Here is an 18,308-nt window from a genome sequence, read left to right as displayed (position 1 = left end):
AAATACCCAACAACAACAACAAAAAACCCCAAAACACCCCAAAAAACCCCCAAAAAACCCAAAAAACCTCCAAAAAGTCCCCAAAAACCCCCAAAATCCCCGCCAAAAACCCCAAAACTCCCAAAACCTCAAAACCTCCAAAAAACTCCCAAAAACCCAACCCCCCCAAAAAACCCCAAAAAACTCCCAAAAAAACCCCAAAAAACTCCCAAAAACCTCCAAAAAACCCCAAAAACTTCCCAAAAAACCCCAAAAAACTGCCAAGAAACCCCCCAAAAAAACCTCCGAAAAAACTCCCAAAAACCTCCAAAAAACCCCCAAAAAACTCCCACAAAACCCCAAAAAACTCCCAAAAACCTCCAAAAAACCCCAAAAACTTCCCAAAAAACCCCAAAAAACTGCCAAGAAACCCCCCAAAAAAACCCCCAAAACCCCCAAAACCCCAAAAACCTCAAAATCCCAAAACCCAAAACCCAAAACCCCAAAACCCCCAAAACCCCCAAAACCCTCAAAACCCCAAACCCCAAAATCCCAAAACCCCCAAACAACCCCAAAAACCCCAAAAACCCCAAAACCCCAAAAAACCTCCAAAAAACCCCAAAACCCCCAAAAAACTCCCAAAAAACCCAACCCCTTCCCTAAAAAAACTCCCAAAACCCAAAAAAAACTCCCAAAAAACCCCCAAAACCCTCTCAAAAAACCCCAAAAAAACTCCCAAAAACCCCAAAAAACCCCCCAAAACCCCCAAACCCAACCCAACCCCAAACGATCACTTTTCCCCTCAACCAACCTGAATTATTTCCCATTTTTTGAGCTCCCCTCAGGACCCGAACCCGCCGAATTCCTGCAGCTCTGACTCACCTCGGCTGCGTTTAATGCGATTTTTTCAGGTGAGGAGAGAAGGAAGAATTCCCTGATGTGGTTTTGGGATTTTCCTCCTCGCGGCTTCCTGAATTCAGAGTATTTTGGGGTTGTTGGTGATTTTTATTTCAGGGTTGTTTGGATGTTTCTGAGTGGAAAAAGGGAAATGAGTGGAATTTCATGGGAATTGTGATGGTGCTCAAGTAGGGAATGAAATGAACTTAAATTGTCCTATAATTGGAATTATTCCTATAAATCTGAGCAGGTTTGTGTTGTCCAACTAGTCTTCTTAGTGAGCCCAATATATAAAAATATATATAAAAATATAAATGTAAATGTAAATATAAATATAAATATACATACAAATATATGTATACACAAATATAAATATAAATATAAATATAAATATATAAAAATATAAAAATATATATTAAAAATATATAAATATATATGTAAAATATATAAATATGTACATAAAAGTATATATAAATATAAATATAAATATAAATACAAATATAAATATAAATACAAATACAAATATACATAAATATAAATATATTAAAAAATATTAAAATATATAATAAAAATATAAAAATATATATAAAAATATATAAATATATATGTAAAAATATATAAATATGTACATAAATGTATATATAAATATAAATATAAATATAAATATAAATACAAATATAAATAACATATACATATACATAAATATAAATATATAAAATATATAAATATATTAAAATAGATAAAAATACATATAAATATATTTTAAAAATATAAAAATATATAAAAATATATATGTAAAAAATATAAATATATCCATAAATGTATATATAATTATATATATAAATGTATATATAATTAGAAGTACAAATAGGTTTTTAATTGCTATTTTTACTGAAATGGAGGGATGAGCCTCTAAACACCCCAACGCAAAGCAAAAGTGACTTGCTGCCATTTTAACGACCGTGGAACACTTTTAATTTTTCCACGCTTCAAACATCCTTTTTAATCCCCAAAACGAGTCATTTGGCATTTCTGGGGAGTTTAAAACGCAAAACAAAAATCCCAAATCTCCATTGGACTTTGCACACATTGTGCATGTCCTTCATGCTGGCTAGCCCAGGGGAAAGTGGCGGCGGTGACATCAAAATCTGCTCCAAATCCAATCAAAATCTGCTCCAAATCTGGCGCGCAGAGCAGTTTTTGGATTATTTTCACGACGATAATTAATGTCACCGCTCGCTCTCCGGGGCCGCCGTTTTCCCTCCAAAACCGCGCCGGGCCCGCGCGGCGAATCTGCGGATCGGGCCTTAAGGCCTCGCCGCGCCTCGGAAAAATGCCGGAGAAACGGGAAAAAATTCCAGCGGGGTTCCGGTGATGGAGGGACTCGGCTAGCGGGGAGGGAGGGGCGGAACGAGGCGCGGCGGAGCGGCGGCAGCACCGGGAGCTTGTGGCGAATCTGCCGCAGGCGCTCCGCCGCGTGCGGGGCGCGCTGCCCGCCCTCCCCGCGGGGACAGTGGGCGGGCCCTGCGCGCCGTGATGGTTCGAACGAGCCAATGGGACGCGAGCTCTCGCGGCCGGCGGCCAATCGGCGGGCGAGGGGGGCGTGTCCGGCGGGGTCGGCGGTACCGCCCCCCCCGCTCGCATCCTCTCGGCGGGGCGAGCGCGACCATTTTGCGGGGGGGAGCGGCGGGAGCGGGACCGCCACCGACACCGGGGCCGCGGCCGGGAGCGGGGAGCCACACCGGGAGCGCGGCCGGCAGCGGCGGCGGGGAGCGGCAGCGGGGGCGGCGGCGGCGCCTGACGGGGGGAGCGGCGGCTCCGCAGGCGCGGCCTGAGGCGCTGGGCCCAGCGCTCCCGCTCGCTCCGGGCGGCCTCAGCGGCGCCGGCGGCCTCAGCGTCCCCGTTGCCTCCGCGGCCAGCGCGGCGCGGCCCGAAGCGCCGGCAGCATGTCGCGGCCCGTCAGGTGAGTCCCGCTTCGCCGCTCCCGCCGCTCCCCGGGCCGCTCCTCCCCGCGCAGGCCGCGCTCAGGCCGGGCCCGTTTCTCCTCTATTTCCCCTTGTTTTCCCGCCGCTAACTCCGCGCGGCCACCGCGGCAAACACCGCCTCGCCCGCCGCGCCGCTCGCCCCGTGCCCTGAGGCGTGGCGGGGCTGCCCCGCGGCCGCTGTCCCACATTTGCTAACGGGGCGAAGCGCCTTTCTCTCCGCCGCCCTGACCCACTTGGCGCGGCGCGGCCGCCGCTCTCCCCGCAGCCCAGCGGGCCCCGCGGGCCTCGTCCCGGCCGAGCGGCCGAGCGCGGCGCGCTGCCGGGGGAGGGGACGCGGTGCCATCCGGCCAGGGTCCGGGGCACGGGGGCTGTGCATGGGGAACCACGCGTAGGGGAGGAGCCGCCGGGAGCCGCCCCCTCGGAGAGCTGCCTGACACACGCCCTGCTCCGCCCGCTCGGCTCTCCGGCCTCGGCTTCCTGCTGCTGCTTGCTTTCCCCCTCCTTTTCCTCTGCCGGGCTCTGTGTGCCCGAGGTGGGTCTGGCCTCGGTGGATTGCTGGGTGGGCTCGGCTGGGGTTTGCAGCGCGCTGCCCGAGGGGAGGGCTGGAGCTGGGTCAGGGTGTATATTTGGGGAAGGTTCTTCGTCCAGAAGGATCTTCCCCAGGGAAAGGGCATGGCCTTAAGGCTGCCAGAGCTCCAGGAGGGTTTGGGCAACATTCCCAGGGATTTTGGGGTGTCCGTGCAGAGCCAGGAGGTGGACTGGATGATCCTTGAGTATTAGTGTTCCAGGAGTGTTTGGACAACATTCCCAGGGATTTTGGGGTGTCTGTGCACGGCTAGGAGTTGGACTGGATGGTCCTTGCAAGTCCTTTCCAGCTCAGGATGTTCTGTGATCTCTTTGTGTCTCAAAGCTTTACCAAGAGGTGAATTAAGTTGTCCTCGTGATTTAAGTTGCCTTCCCAGAAGAGGTGTGAGGTTTCCCACGGTGTTCTTCCAACGCTTTGGAATTCCTTCATTCCCAAGTCGTGCTGGTTGTACTTTTATTCTCAGTGAGCCTGGTCCGGGGTGTGGATGTAGCATTTTAACTAATAAGTACAAATTAATCGTGGCTATGATAAATACGTACATTTAGAGGTGACAGCCTTTGTATTCGAGTCGTATCTCCAACAGGCAGAGTTTAAAAAACAAATGGAACTCAGGACTGCTTTGCTGAGTAGGGGAGTGGCTCAGTGATGGGTGAGATTGCCAAATTAGTGGTGATGAGACTCTACTGCCCTGGGGGGACAATTCAGTGTTGGTCATTCACCTGCCAACCCCGGAGATTTGCCCCAGGCAACATGGTGTCTCTAAAAGTAGAGCCTCTGAACTTGCTGGAATTAAGCATTTTCGCAAGGGTTTAAAAAAAAAACCAAATAATTAAAATAAAACGCCTTTTTCCAGTCCTGCAGTGTTGGGAAAGGTCTGCCTGGTCTCCCCCTGGGCTGGCAGGAAAAATAAAGCACCAAAGTCCAGCAGGTTGTTAGGAGCACAGAACCTCTTGGCACGTGCCAGGAGAGATGCAGCAGCTCTTTATCTCCCTGGATTTAATAACCATTCCAGGGGAAAAAAGGTAAACACTCAGCGGCTGCTACATTATATTGCTCTGTTAACTATTAACTCTGCCAAATAGAGTTAAATCCATTAATAAATTAATGCTGGAATGAGGTTTTTTGGGTATTTTTTCTGCCTGTTTTAGTTTGTTGTTGGTAATATGAAAGCCTGGTGAGTGAACTTGGTGGTGGAAAAGTTTTCCTCTAGTTCTTTGAATTAATTGCTGCTGTCTGCTGGTGAATATTTGTGCACCTAAAGCAGTGAACTTCATAAAAACCCATCGTGTATCCCTAATTTTTCCTCCACTTGTTGGAGAAAATGGACTTGAGGCTGAGTGTGGCTGCTGAAGTGAGTTACTCCAAATGAAGTAGTAATAAAATCGTGGTATTTACAGGCTCCGTGTGGTTGGCACTGAGAGCCAAGTGCTCCCTGCACAGTTCCATTGCTCCTGGCTGGGTAATGATGGCGTTTGCACTGCTGGGAGAAAAAGGCAGAGAATAAAAAATAAAGGAGCCTGAAATGATGGAATTTCTGCATCTCGTGGGGAATTCTGCTGAAGGACTGCAAGGAGAGCTGGAGCTGCTTGTAGGGATATGATAAAATGAAATAAAATAATTGAAACCATTATTTTTTATATGTATACAGCAACAGTTGATGTGTTTGAAGTCAGAATTTTGATTTCTGGTGGAGCCTTTTTTCTGCTTTTTCTCGCTGGTCACTTCCACTTGCTGCTCCTCTCCTGCAGGCTTTGCAAATTGAGATGTTGTGGAAATCCCAGGGGCTTTTTTTGGTCATTCATTTTAAGCTTAAAGCCAGTTATGAATTGATCTCAGTGCTTCATGGCTTCACATCCTTCATTTGCCTGGATTTGAGTCCCAGTTTGGGGTTGGCACTGCAGTGCAACTGTGAAATTTTACTTTTAAGGGAAAAAAATACGTTTATCTGTTAAATACAACTTGTTGCTAATGTTGTACCTGGGCAATGTGAAATATAAATATTGTGATTCTGAAAAAGCTTCCATGGGATTGCAGGAAAGCAACAGTTCCTTGGGGATTAATGAATTAATTCCACTTTATAAAATGGAGTGATGCTGTGATGTTCATGGAAAGCCCAAATCAAGCCCTGCAGCTTTGCTTTGCACAGCTCTGAAACTCCCTGCCAGAAACACTCCTGGCTGGAATTTTGATTTTCTAGCTCTAGAAGAGGCACCAAAATGTGCTTTTTATGGCAATATTCATTGATAAAATTTCCTCAAAGGGATCACCTTTACCAGCTGGAATGAGAACCAAAAAGTGGAACCTGAGCCAGAGCTGCCCTGAGGGTGAGGGAAGGGCTGGAGCTGGGAGCACAAATGCTGAATTTTTTTTATTCTGTTGGTTAAAAACTGCTGAAAAAACCATAGAAAATCTCAGTACCATTGAATCTCCTTGCCTTTGGTGGCTTTTGCTTCTGCTGGTTGTCATTTGACCGAAATATTCCTCTTCACTGAGTGGATTTTTGAAGATTTCTTTTAGCATTGCTTTTCAGGAGTATATGTCGTGGAATTTTTTAAAATTTTGGACTCCATCTGTGGGTTTTACTGCCTGTACAAAACATCTGGGGATCTGAGTATTCTCTCAAAAAACCCCAAAGTTTTCTACCTGCTGATCTGTTGATTTACAAAGGCTGAGGGTTGAGGGACTAAATTAAATATTTATTTGCACTGCCACACCATCCTTGCTCAGTTTTATAGGCATTTAGTGATCCTTTAGCGATCCTTTGACGTGTTGATGTTGCTTTTCATGCTTTCAAAATTGCAGCTTGGCAGGCATCAAGTGCAGGTTGCAGGAATTGCTGTGCGTTTCTGAGCTGGAGTTAAATTACAGGAGAATTACTTTGCTGAGTGCTCCCATTGTAACGTGTTGATGAGTTGCTGTTTATTCCAAAAATACTGGACTGACAGCTGGTATTAAAAATTTTTTGCTGTTAGGTTTCTTTCTGAACTTTTCACATGCACACTTGATTGTTCATCTGAACTAGCAAGGAGGTTCTCTTCAAATTTCAGTGCAGATTTTAAACCAGACTGAACAATACCCATCCCAGCTTGTCTTTTTACGCTCGAAGTGGATTTAATAAACAGATGATTTTTGTGTCTTATCCGAATATCTCCTGGCTCTTCATTGACCAGCAGCACTCTCTTTTCCTGGCTCTTCACTCCAGTGAACTTGCCCAGAGTGTTTTGATCACCCTGGTGTAGTAAACACTGCAGTGTCCCTTGGCAAAGCAGTGGTTATTAATGCACAGCAGCGCTGCTGACAGTTCTAAATAAAACTGGGCTGCTCTAAAAGAGGGGAATGATGAGCACGAAGCGAGGGCAAGGGCAGGTGCACGAGGAGGTTGGGTGTTTCTGGCCCTGGGAGCTTCTCTGGCCCTCTTGGGAAGAGCTGCAGCTTTTTATCTTCAGTGATCTCCGTGCAGATATTCCTTCTTTACTCCACCCTTCTCCTTGTCCTGCAAGAGAAGGTAGTGCAAGGGTTCTATTTTGCTTTCTCCTCAAACTGTGATTTTTTTAATATTTTTTAATACAAATATCACAGCTCCTGTCCGTGAGGAGAGCTGAGCAGGGTGTGTTTTCTGCCTGAGAACACAGTGCTTGGGGAGAGGATGATTTCCACAGGGACAGTGTTTTTGTTAAAGGATGTTTGCCACAGGGACAATGTTGTTGTTCATGCTGGAGCTGACACTGTTACATTCCCAGCACCTGATTTAATGTGTCTGAAGGAAGCAGCGTGGAAAAGCTGCCATTTCCATCTTGTTTGCTAGATTGCTGATGTCTCAGACTGTTGTTTATAGGTGGAAATTCTGCTTATTCCACCCTGTTTATGCTTTTGTAGGAAAACCCCCAATACCTGATACATGAAATCAGATATCTGACATAGTAACTTGATTATTCTTCAGATGCTTATCAGAGTAAAATGAATGTTTTCACTTGTGAGATGAGTCAGGAGGCAATCTTAGGAAAGCTCCTTGTTGGAATAGGAATGTAAATCAATAATTACCAATAATTCTCTCCTAAACTGGTATTTTACCATGCTCTGACTGGGAGGGAATGAGCAGTGCACAGTGCTGTTGTAGTTTGTTCCACTCACATGTGCTCCAGAGCTTGGATTGGATTCAACCTGGACAGATCCAATGCCTGTTTGGGTTTTTTGGGGGTGTTTTCTGAGGGATTGGGTTCATTTTTGGGCTTTTAATTAAGAGGTTTGCTGCTGGGTTGGAATAAAACAATTCTGCTCCTTCATCATTCTGTAAGCCATGAATTAGATGTGCTTGTTCAGGAGGGCAACTAAAATGGATTTCAGTGGTGGCTTTGGGGGTGTCTTTCAGCCAAACAGGTTTTTACCAGCAGTGCAGGACGTTAATGACAATTAATTAATGACTGCAGCTCAGTTTTGGGAGCTGAGTGGGAATTGGCACAGCTGTGCTGAGAGAGGAGATGGGAAGGAGGAGAAGGAAGGATCCATGTGCTGGGAAAGTGAGTTCATGTGGTGATTGCTGCAAAATCCAATTCACATTTTTCCTCCTGCTTTTTCACAGGAACAGGAAGGTGGTCGATTACTCCCAGTTTCAGGAATCAGATGATGCTGGTAAATTAATTTATTTCTTCATTTTCTTGGGCTAGAGCAGCTCATTACTGCCCCACATATTAATTGTTGTGCTTCTAGTCACATCTTCAGCTCAGATTCCGAGGAGTTTCTGTTCTTCACAGCCTGAACTGTTAATAACTATTTGAAAATGTAATGATTGCCATATGTTTTGTATTAAACAAACAATGGTGATAGAAATCTTATTATTTAATGCTTGTATTGTTGTAGTGCCTCGAGGCTGTTGGCAGCAATGCCTTCCTTGCTCTATGTTATGTTCTGTGGCTGAGGCTCCTTGATGCCACTTTTTTTGCTGCAGGAAAATATGTTTTCCATTTATTTTATGGCTCCAGTTGAACCCACATTATCAGGCATTTGAGGGGAATTGTATCTAAGAAATATATAATCTCTGTGAATTTAAACATTTCTGGATCACATTACAAAAAACCCAGAATCTGTGAATTAACAAAACATTTCAGGAATATATTTTGAATTCTTGGAAGATACACTCAATGCTAAATCAGGTTGCACTGATAATTAATGTGAAATATTAATTCTATATTGCAGTGCTGTTATTCATTGAATGTGGTATTGTGTAAGAATTATGCTGTAAACTCCTATATAATCACACAGTTTTCCCATCATAGGAATCATACAGAAATATATATGGGAGTTAATTTTTAACAGGTTAAATAAGAACTAAATGTAAATTGAGATCCTCTTGTGAGGCTTTTCATGTTTCCCTGGGTCAGACTTGACTGTACTCAGCATTTTCATTGTGCTGTTGGCAGAAGCAAAGGTAAAATCACTGATTTCAACTTTGCTTCCATCAAAGTTGGTGATTTTTATGGATCAGTTGAAGTTTACTGGGGAGTTGGATTTTGATTCAAACCCATTTGATCCTGTCCTGTGCAGATGAAGATTATGGAAGAGATTCAGGTCCCCCATCCAAGAAAATCCGCTCGTCTCCCCGAGAGGCTAAAAACAAGAGGAGATCTGGGAAGAATTCTCAGGAGGACAGGTAAAAACAGCATTTCATCTGCCAGGAACACCTCCAAACCTTGTCCTGGGTGTGAGGAGCAGCATCTCCCAGGAGGGGGAATGACTGCAAGTGGAATTCAACTGTTGAGAGTGAGATGGGGAGCTCTCAGTCAGGGCTGGCATGACCAGCTGAGACACTGAGGTGGCTTTTTTCTGATGTGAGGAGACAGAGAAATCATGTGTGAAACACTTGTCAGCAGTGCTTCATCATGCAAACTGCTCCAGAGGCAGAGAGCTGGCAGGGAGTGGGATCCAGGGACAGAGATGGGCAGCTGCTGCAGCTCTCAGGTGAGTCAGTGCAGCTCCTTCCCCGTGTTCTGCAGCATCTCAGCATCCCACAGGTGGCATTGGTGGCACTTTGGGGACATCTGGCAGTTCTGTGGGGCTTTGCTTCTTGTTTTGGATCATCCATGAACACAGATGGGTTGGTAACTGAGTTATTCCAGTGCTGCCCTACTGAAAACTGAATTTTCCTGTAGAGTTTTCCATTTCACAGTACCTGTGGTCCCCAGATGATTGCCATGAGACCCTTTTAGTAATTTTTTTTGTTTTCATAACAGATAGCAGCTTCAGGGATGGAGGCTCTGCCAGCTGATTCTTATTCTATAACCCCAAGTTGTCTTTTATTCTCCAAATCAATCAAACCGTCAAATAATTTGAGAAACCAGACATGTGCCAGTTCAGAGCTGTACAGCAACATGCACAGAATGGAGTCCATAATGCCATAAAGATTATAAATCTATTCAGAACAAACCTTTATTTCAGTTTTTCCCTGCCTATAAACCATCAATATTGTACCTAAAATGGAAGCCATGTGGACTGTGGGTTGGTTTGAGAGTGAAGTGCATGGTTCACCTCAATCTGATTATTTCCTGCCTGCTTTAAGTTTATCTGTGATTCACTATTTGAACATTTCTCTTCCCAACCATGATAACTACACAGACAGCTGAGTAATCCTGAAGTGTGTCCAGGAAAAGTGAGAATTCTCAACCTAGACATCAGTTTGCCCTTTAAAAAATTATTTTCCACACAACAGTGGCTGAAATCAAAGTTAAGACAGCAGTCAGACTTTACCTTTCTCTGATTTGCAGTGAGGATTCAGAAGACAAAGATGTGAAGACTAAGAAAGATGATTCACACTCAGCAGGTAACTGATTACATTGCACTGATTGTATCTCTTCCAGATTGTCTCTTCACACCTGTGAGGGTTGCAGGAGGAGGATTTGAGAGAGAAAAGAAATAATTCTGATTTATTTTAAACTGGATGCTGCCTCTGCTGCTTTTCCCCCCCCTAGTTTGGCATAATGTGCTTTTTGTGTAACGTGCTGATGCTCTAAAAGTTTTCCTTCCCAACTAGCTAGATCTGCTGATCCTTCCCCTGTAGTTTTTATCCAAAATGCCACGAGAATCTCCATCCTGGTTCCTTTTCCTTGCAGATGAAGACTTTGGCAGTGAAGATGATGACGTGGGAGCTGACGATGGCAAAGCTGACAGCGACTACGAGAGCTCTCAGAAAAGCAAAAAAGGAAAGAAAGCTAAGCCAGACAAGAACAAGAGAGCAGCCTCCAAATCCAGGAAGAGGCCTGCAGGTAAAAAACAAAAAAAAGAAGGGAAAAAAAGAGGTTATAAAGTGAAAAATACTGCAGAGTGAAAAGTATTGCAGAGTGAAAAATATTGCAGAGGGCCTTTGCTGGGTGACTAAAAAAGATGTTTATGAGGTTAAATTGTCCTCAGTGAGTGTCTTACCCCCTTGAATGCCCAGTTTTGCCCACGTTCTGCCTGGAGGGAGGTGCTCTGTGCTCTTTCCTCACCACAATTTGGGGTTTTTTGCCGCAGAGGACAGCGAGGATGAGAAGGAAGATCACAAAAACGTTCGCCAGCAGCGGCAGGCGGCGAGCAAAGCAGCCTCCAAACAGAGGGAGATGCTCATGGATGATGTGGGGAGTGAGGAGGAAGAGCAGGAGGATGATGAGGCACAGTTCCAGGACAGTGAGTACATGGGATTGGAAAAAATGGGGAAAAGTTTGGAAAAAGTTTGCTTTTTGGCTGTGACACTGAAGGTGTAAATTGTGCTCCTTAGTAACTTCATTTTTATCATGGTTCTGTCCAGCTTAGGTTTTGAATATCTAGAATTTGTGGTTCAAAATTACAGCAAAGATTCTGTGTGTGTTTTACAAAAATCTGTCTGTTTTACAAAGATCTATTTCTTTGCAAGCAGCCCTAAAGGATAATTGGGCTACTGAAATTGTGAATAATTGTGAAGTTCTCAATGCTTTTAGCTGCTTTTTGCTGTCCCTCTAGTCCTGAAGCACTGCTGATGTAAAAACCCATTTTGTATCCCAGCAGCCCACAAGAGCCTGTGCTCAGTTTTCAGATCTCAGCTGTATTTTCTCCTCTCTTTCCCTCCTTTTCCCCAAAAAAACTGAAATTTCCTTACGCTTCCAGCAGATTCAGGAAGCGATGAAGACTTCCTCATGGAGGATGACGATGACAGTGACTATGGCAGTTCAAAAAAGAAAAACAAGAAGGTCTCCAAGAAATCCAAGCCAGAGAGGAAAGAAAAGAAAATGCCCAAGCCCAGGCTAAAGGCTACAGGTGAGTCTATGCAGAATAAATTATTCAGTTTAAAACTCAGGTTTTCTTTTTGTGCTGCAGAGGACTTGGTGGAAATCTTGGGGTCACAAATATCAATGTTGAAGGGCCAAAATTCCATCATTTAAAGCAGCAGTGTGGAATAATAAACTGGCTTTAATTCTTGTTGTAGGGGTAGAATTGGTGTCCATGTATTGATGGTAAAACCTAAATAATATTCCAAACCTTCCCTGCTGAGGTGCTGCATTCTCTCTGTGTCTTGTAGCCAAATAATAACCACCATTTGTGGCTTTGCTTGGGACTTGGTGATATTTTCAGGGTGGGGAAATGTGAACCAAAGGAAAACCACATGCATTTCTGCAGGAAGTAGAAAGTGATAACAACCATGTGTGTTCTGCTGTGACAAGAGCTGTGTGCATCTGTGATCTCATGTCCAGCAATTAGCCAGAACTCGCAATTAAATCTTAATTTTCTCTCCAGCTCTGCTAATTGTGAGTGCAGAAAACACTGGGAATGGTCAGAGCCAAATGAAATGACTTTGAAATCCCAAATTTGTTAACGCAGTGTGAGTTTTTCTGCCTTTGCTGCTGCCAAGTTTTACAAAGTTTCTCTTTTTCCAGTGACCCCCAGCCCAGTGAAAGGCAAAGGGAAGGCAGGTCGCCCCACAGCTTCCAAGGCAACAAAAGAAAAAACCCCATCCCCAAAAGAAGAGGATGAAGAGCCTGAAAGCCCCCCAGAAAAGAAAAAATCAGCCAGCCCTCCACCGGAGAAGTCAGGGGATGAGGGATCTGAAGATGAAGCACCCTCTGGTGAAGATTAAAATGGCAGTTGAGGAAAATCTTTGTTTAAAAAAAAAAAAAGAGAGAAAAAAAAAAAAAAAAGAAAAAGGAAAAGAAAACATACTTAGGGGTAGAACACGGTTTTGGCTGTGGCTTGACTCATGGGCTTTGAATGCTGTCTTTCCTTTCAGCTGTTTAATACAGTGTATCCTTTTTTAACAAGAGGAAACCCTTCTCCAGTAATATTTGGAAGTCAATGTTCTCTGTTGGCCATTCCGTTCTCCCTCCCCTGCCAAATCTGAAAAGCCATTTGAGACAAATGATAACAGACCATTCAATCTGTTTTATTTTTATTTTTATTTTATTTTTTTTTTCCAAGGGATACTGCAGTTGTGAAGCAATAAGGTTTGAGACTGATCTGTGGAAACCATACTTACAAATCCTTAAGTAGAATAGATTTTTCCCAGTTGCTGGTAAGAGTTGTTTTCAAAACTGTTTCTTCTGTATTTGGAAATAACATGGAAAAATAATGAACCTCTGCTTTAACAGACTTTTTTGAGACGAGTTCACTCTGAGCAAAAAAAAAAATGTAGTTGATGTGATTCCAGTGGAGGAAGATGAAGCACAGGGAGGAATCCTGTGTTTCTTGGATTCAGGCAGGTTTTTCATGGAAAGCAATCAAGAAAATGGAGATGGTCCAGTGTCTTTGATTTTAAAAAAGACCCTCCAGTTGGGATGGGAGAGCTTTTGTCTCTGCTGGATAGAAAACTGTTCTGCTCTAGGCAAATTGCAGCCTGTTCTAGACAAATTCAGATATTCAACCTACAGCCTTCCCCCATCCATTAACCTTCCTTTTATTTCTTCTGTAGATGGGCAGAGCAGGGAAAGAGAAATTACAAACCATTTTGAAAACTGCTTTCCATTTGGTATGGTGGAAAATGTGTTTCTAGTTTTTTCCAAGGAAAAAAAAAAAGAAAAAACAAACCAACAGCTAATGTAAAAACGAAATTCTTCAGCTTTTTGGGGCGAGGGATGTCCTTTTGGGAGTGTGAAGCAAAGGATTCCTGCAGTGCTCTGGTCAGTTTAGATCCCACGAGTTGTGCTTTGGTGTTTCTCTTCCTCCTGCTGCCCTCAGCAAGCTGCAGGGATCCCTGGGGGTGTCTGCAGAGGGGCAGAGTGAGCACTGAGCAGCACCACGGGGCCAATTCTGGGATCTGCTCCCGTTTTTTGGGGTTTTCCCCCCTGTTTCCCATGGGATTTGCCCCCCTATTTCCCATGGGATCTGCTCCCTCCCCCGCTGGTGAAGCTCCCCGAGCTGGGGGTGCTGCAGGGGGAGCAGCAGTGGAGCATGGAGCTGGAGTGAGAAAATCAGGATTTCCCTCTCCAAGCAGGACACTGAAGTGTGTGTGGTGGCATTTTCGTGGCATTTTCATGGTTTTATCCGAGCAGCCATATCTTTGTTTTTTAATTTCTTTTTTTAACTTCCAATAAACTCCACAAGCTTTGGTTTTCAAACCCCTGAGGCAGAGGTTGCTGCCATGTTTGTTGGTGGAGATCCTAAAAACTGGACTTGCCCTTTTCCTTCCTGTTTATTTTCCCTTCAACCCTCTGTGCTTCTGTCCATTGCTCACACTTCCCTTCCAGCTGACAAGCTTTGCATCCTTCTTTTTGAGGTTTTTTTTGTTGTTTTTTGTCACAGAACTACCCATTCTGTAACCAGCCTCTCAAAGGTACCATAAGGCAGCTAACCAGTTGGATTTTCTGGTGCAAGTGGCCACCAGGTCTTTAATCCTGCTCTGGGATTTTTTGTAGAGAGCTCTTAGTTGTGATACACTAAATCTGATCAGGAAGGACACTTGGCTGAGGATGCTGAGCACAGGGTGGAGCCTCAGGTGAGGAATGGAATATTCATTCCTGCAGCAGCTGAGGGATTGGCTGGTGTGATTCCTAGCCCTGGATTTTATGGAGGCTGGTCAATTCCTTTCTTTACCTTGGCTTATAAAAATTGAAGTTCTCTAACGTTCTTTTACTCTCATGGAACTACTGTTGCCGTTACAATAAAGATGATGTTGTTTCATTGTAAAAATCTATTTTTTTTTTACTAAGTGGGTTGATTTTTTTGTGGTTTTTTTGGGGTTTTTTGGGTTTTTTTGGGTTTTTTTGTTTTTTTGGGGTTTTTTTTCCCTGAACAGCTTCAGGCAGCAGTGAAATCTCAATCTTGAAAAAGAAGTGAATGTAACTCCTCTCCTCTTCCCACCTGCTGGATTTCTGGGAGAGCAGAGCTTCTTGCATTCCCTCTGCTTCTTGGGTAATAGGGGAAAAAATCAATGGCCACATTTGAAAAATAAAAATTATTCAAGGTAGCAAAACATTTCTGCAAATGTCTGGTTCACAGAGCTGTTCTCCTGCACTCCAGACTGTGCTTGAAGCTACTCTTTTTGGGGTTTTTTTTGGAATTCAGGTGTACAAGGATAATTCCAGGTGATTTGCTTCTTCACCTGCCAGACCAGATGTTTTCTGGAGACTCAATTTTGTAAATCTCACCTAAAATATATTTTTGGTTTATTTTTTTTTATTCCTAATACGGTTAAGAGAAGTTAAGGCTGTGAAAAAAAAAAAATCCTTTCCTGTTCTCAGTTCAGCTTTTGGGTTGTTCCATGCCTGGCAAGTTTGGCCTTTCATTTTCCAAAACTTCTGCTTTCTCACACCTTCATTTCCCGCGTGTTGGAAGCTGCCTGATGCCTCTGAGCGTGTCACAACCCAAACACTGTAAAAAATCCTCTATTTTGGGGATTTTGGAACTTTTTTTCCTAAATCTCTTCTGCTGATTTGTGCAAACACTAAACCCTGACGGTCTCTTGGCTCCTCTGTTAGAATTACAGCAGTTTCTAGTTTTACAGACAGAAGAAAATGGTCGAGGTTGATATTTTTATTATTCTGAATTTATTTTTTAGCACACAGCATTTTTCAGCAGGGGCAGCAAACTTCACCTTTTTTCAATGTCCTTTGGAATTAATTTGTATTAAACCTGGAAGGAAAGCTGGGAAAATGCCTTTCTTTAGGAGCATGAAGAGATTTTTATTTTTTATGGAGCAAAGAAAGTTTCATTCACAGGAGAAAGAAAAGATTTTTCTGCCACCCAGCTGTCATTTTGGAGCCTTTGCAGTGAGGTAAATGGATTTATTCCCAAATTCAGTCAGTCCTGTTCAAACCTGAGCTCAGAACTTCCATCCTGTCTCCTCCTAAATCCACTCCACCACATCCAACCCTGCCTTGAATTTCCCCAAATCGATCCAAAATTGACAATTCCAGCTGGGATTTTGTGCTCAAAGTGCTTTGGTTCACTTTCAGTGGGGTCAGCAAGAGAAGGAATGGGCATGGCTGAGAAATGGGGCAGCTGAGGAAGATTTTAAATCAGTTTGAATTTCCTCAGGGCAGCAGAGTGAGAGGAGAAAATCTTGGGTTCCCCACCTGAGCCAGCACAGGTGAGAAACCACTGCAAAAAATCAGAAATTCCTGTTTTATTTCCTTTTTTTCCCCCTTTTTTCTGTCCTTTTTCCTCTTAATTTTTTTAATTCCCTCCACTGCTGACAGTCCCAAAGGTACAACAGCCACAGGAGAGAGAGAGAGAAGGGAGGGAAGCAAACTGTAACATGCTGGAAGCTTTTTTGAGCTGTAGAAAACCGGTGCTTCGCTTTCTGTAACTTGTTTGTGAAGTGTTTATTTTTATAACAGATCCTAAAAAGCTATGAACTGATCGGTGAGTGGAGTATTTGATGGAGAAGTGGACATTCATCCTTTTTTTGGGGGGGGAGGGAGGGAGGCAGGAGGTGGAATTGGAGCAGGTGGATGTTTTCAAGGGATTAAATAGCAGAAAATGAGAGTTGCTGGCATTTAGGATGTGTTAGTTTTGGGGGGGAATTGTGTCACATCTCTACGTGGAAATTCTAATTCTGTGTGTAAATGATCAAATAGAACATTTCCCCTCAACTTGGACTAATCCCCCCAGTTTTGGGAAGCTGAAATCCAAATCCTAACGCAACACAAGCAACACTAACACTCCATCCTGGCTCTCCAGGAGGAATTTTCGGCATTTTTTTTTTCCTCACCCCACCAGAGCAGGGAGAGCCCTCAGCTCTCTCCCCCCAAAATCATCCCACACCTCCCACTCCAGCAGCTGAGTGGCACTGGAATGTCCTGAGTGGATTTTTCTCCCAGCCCAGAGCTCTGTGTGAAGTCCAGCCCTGTGACCACTGGTGGCCCCGACTCGTTTGCCCCCCACAGCATGCTCAGTGTGACTGCAACCACCAGTGTGCATACGCTTTGTATAGTTGGGGCTAGAGAGAGGGTTTTTTTATATATATATTTTGGGAGGGTGGGGGAGCGGGGTGGGATGGAGATCCTCAGAAATCAGCTTAAGCCAGACTTCAGTGTGTGTAAAAAAACCCCCAAAATTCTGTGGTGTGTGAGAGCAAAGGTGTGAGTGAGGCACGGGAGTGTTTGCCACCCCATTCCCTTCGTGTTCTCCACGTTTCATTTCTTTTTTTCTTTTTTTTTTTTTTAAATTTCTTTCCCCTCCTCCTCCTCCTCCTCCTTCCCCTACCTGCAGAAAAAAAAAAATTGTAAATAAGAGCTACGTAATTTTTTTTTTTTTGTTGTTTTTTTCGTTCGTTTGCCATCGTGTCACAGCAAACCCTGAGCGAGCAGCGTGGAGGTGGAGGAGGAAAAACTCCTCAGGCAAAAAAAAGCAGCATTTTCTGGTATGCAATGAATATTTTTTTTTGTCTGGAGTTATTTGCAACCCCCCCCCGGTGAGCTTTTTGGGAAAAATCAGGCTCTTTGCAGTTTCCCCCCTCTTTTTCCCCCTTAATCCTTTTTAATTTTAATAATTTTTTTTTTTTAATTTTCAAAGCAAACAGAAACAAGGGGCAGCTGCAAACAGCCCGGTGGGGTTGGGAACTCTTGACAACGCTGAGATCTAGCATGGTACTAGGAGTTTAAGTCTGAATGTAACATTAATGCTTTATTTAAAATTTAAAAAAAAAAAAAAACCCAGAACACACTTTTTTTTTTTTAATTAAAAAAACAAAAAAAGGGGTTGAAGTGAACATGACTGTTGACCATGTTCGTGGAATTTAATAGCTGCAACATTCATTGGTAGAATCGTGTTGATGGTCTTTTTTGTGCTACTTAATTTCACATATTCCGAGTCTCTGTATGTACCTGCAAAGAAAGAAAAACACAAAAAAAAAAAAAAATAAAATAACAAAAAACCCTGCTTTGCTTTTATTGAAAAAAAAGGGTTCCCAGGACTGCATACCTGCTCCTGAGCTCTGTTTTAAGTATGTGTATCCTTCGCTTGTATTTTGTATTAAAAAAAAAAAAAAACAAAACTGAACCACGAGGAGAAAATGAACCCTTTATTGTTCAGCATGTTGGAATTGTGTCCCCCTCTTTTATTTTTTTTTTTTCTCCTTTTTGGAATATATTAAGCAACTCATTCTTCTGTATCTTTTATTTTCTTTTGTAAACTTTTTGGTTTTGTTTAAAAATGGCTTTATAAAAGGGCTTTTATAACCCATAGACGCGGCTTGGTGTGATTTTTCTGCTCTTCGGAGGGATCATCCTGTGGTTGGTTGGAGTTAGAGGTAAAATGTGTTCAAATTTCAGAGTCTCTGAGAGTTTTGGGATGAATTCCTTGGAATTCTCTGAGGAGGGGAAGTCAGATTTTCCCAGGTGTGACCTTCCCATCATTACCTGAAGGGGGAAAATCCAATAATTCAGAAAAAAAAATCCCAACCTGAGCTTTTCCCAAGCTCTTCC

The 18,308-nt window shown here is 43.5% G+C and overlaps 1 protein-coding gene across 2 annotated transcripts; it reads left to right on the top strand.

Moving 5' to 3' along the window:
• The first annotated feature begins 2,526 nt into the window (after nucleotides 1-2,526).
• On the top strand, nucleotides 2,527-14,571 carry NUCKS1 (nuclear casein kinase and cyclin dependent kinase substrate 1). Of its 2 annotated transcripts, none has more exons than XM_085044200.1 (8): nucleotides 2,527-2,839; nucleotides 8,027-8,076; nucleotides 8,989-9,094; nucleotides 10,206-10,261; nucleotides 10,551-10,703; nucleotides 10,951-11,103; nucleotides 11,563-11,709; nucleotides 12,327-14,571. In XM_085044200.1, exons 1-8 carry the CDS (start codon nucleotides 2,823-2,825, stop codon nucleotides 12,524-12,526), a joined length of 882 nt encoding a protein of 293 aa, XP_084900326.1. In that variant the 5' UTR covers nucleotides 2,527-2,822; the 3' UTR covers nucleotides 12,527-14,571. The 2 variants fall into 2 exon arrangements, with proteins under 2 accessions (XP_084900326.1, XP_084900325.1); XM_085044199.1 differs by having other exon boundaries at nucleotides 2,528-2,839; nucleotides 11,560-11,709.
• The last annotated feature ends 3,737 nt before the right edge of the window (nucleotides 14,572-18,308 follow it).

Source organism: Lichenostomus cassidix, unplaced genomic scaffold, assembly GCF_008360975.1.
Source record: "Lichenostomus cassidix isolate B80296 unplaced genomic scaffold, HeHo_3.0 unassigened_scaffold_chr26, whole genome shotgun sequence".
NCBI classification, from domain to species: Eukaryota; Metazoa; Chordata; class Aves; order Passeriformes; family Meliphagidae; genus Lichenostomus; species Lichenostomus cassidix.
This window is presented reverse-complemented; position numbering and strand designations above follow the sequence as displayed.

Coding starts and splice junctions, on each gene's coding strand:
- NUCKS1 (XM_085044199.1), top strand. Junction 10,262..10,550: donor AGATGATTCACACTCAGCAG/GTAACTGATTAC, acceptor TTTTCCTTGCAG/ATGAAGACTTTGGCAGTGAA. Junction 10,704..10,950: donor ATCCAGGAAGAGGCCTGCAG/GTAAAAAACAAA, acceptor TTTTTGCCGCAG/AGGACAGCGAGGATGAGAAG.